This window comes from Argentina silus (assembly GCF_951799395.1).
Source record: "Argentina silus genome assembly, chromosome: 16".
NCBI lineage: Eukaryota > Metazoa > Chordata > Actinopteri > Argentiniformes > Argentinidae > Argentina > Argentina silus.
This window is the reverse complement of record NC_139670.1, coordinates 325,109-326,271: the sequence shown is the minus strand read 5'-3', so window position 1 is coordinate 326,271 and position 1,163 is coordinate 325,109. Positions and strand designations below refer to the sequence as shown.

At 48.4% G+C, this 1,163-nt stretch overlaps 1 protein-coding gene across 1 annotated transcript in view; it reads right to left on the bottom strand.

Annotated features, from left to right (window-relative positions):
• Positions 1-634, bottom strand: part of pgap3 (post-GPI attachment to proteins phospholipase 3) — a 5,015-nt gene extending 4,381 nt beyond the window's left edge. The window contains exon 1 of the mRNA XM_083686949.1: positions 220-634. Within this exon, the coding sequence (XP_083543075.1) occupies positions 220-430 (211 nt within the window). The 5' untranslated portion in view covers positions 431-634. The remainder of the gene's footprint in view (positions 1-219) is intronic.
• Positions 635-1,163: the final 529 nt, after the last annotated feature.

The window sequence follows — 1,163 nt, the reverse complement described above, 5'->3', positions numbered from 1 at the left end:
AGGCTCAACTAGCATTGAGCTCCGTTAGCTGCCTGGTTAACGAGTATCTGCCTGGTTAACGAGTATCTGCCTGGTTAACGAGTATCTGCCTGGTTAACGAGTATCTGCCTGGTTAACGAGTATCTGCCTGGTTAACTAGTATCTGCCTGGTTAACGAGTATCTGCCTGGTTAACTAGTATCTGCCTGGTTAACGAGTATCTGTCAACATCAGAGCTCACCTGTCAGCGCCATGTACGGTGGCTGGGAGGACTGGAACCCCCGGAGCCGGGCTCCGGTGCAGTTGGTCCGGACACATTGCTTCACACAGTCCCGGTAAACCGGCTCCTTGTCGCCTTGGGAGGCGCGGCCAGCGGCGGCCGAGAGCAGCAGCAGAGCGAGGCTGGTCCAGGAAGAGAGGCGGACAGCTGAGCGGCGGGGAGGCGAGGCCATGGCGCTCCTCGGCCCGTCACAACTCACAAGGCACAGCGGTGCGGCGGTTCATGCCACACACACCCGACAACAAAGCCACATCACCGGGGTAGAACCTGGGGTGGAACCTGCGGTAGACGTGGTGGTGGCTGCCACCGACCCGTGTGTCCACGGTGCTCTCCTCTCTCTCTCCCCGCTGGACGACACTCCAAACTCGGGACAAGGGAGTGGAAATGAACTGGCTCTTTGCGCATGCGCGAAACATGGCCAGTAGCCTCCTAACTATTGTACTATTTACAACTGTGACTATTACAACTGTGACTATTACAACTGTGACTATTACAACTGTGTGACTATTTACAACTGTGACTATTACAACTGTGACTATTACAACTGTGACTATTACAACTGTGTGACTATTTACAACTGTGACTATTACAACTGTGACTATTACAACTGTGTGACTATTTACAACTGTGACTTACAACTGTGTGACTATTACAACTGTGACTATTACAACTGTGTGACTATTTACAAATGTGAGACTATTACAACTGTGTGACTATTACAACTGTGAGACTATTACAACTGTGTGACTATTACAACTGTGAGACTATTACAACTGTGACTATTTACAACTGACTATTACAACTGTAACTATTTACAACTGTGAGACTATTAAAACTGATGTAAACAGTGATGTGTTTACGTATTTCAGCTTCTTTCCTTGTAAAGTCTTTGGTAATCTAGTTAA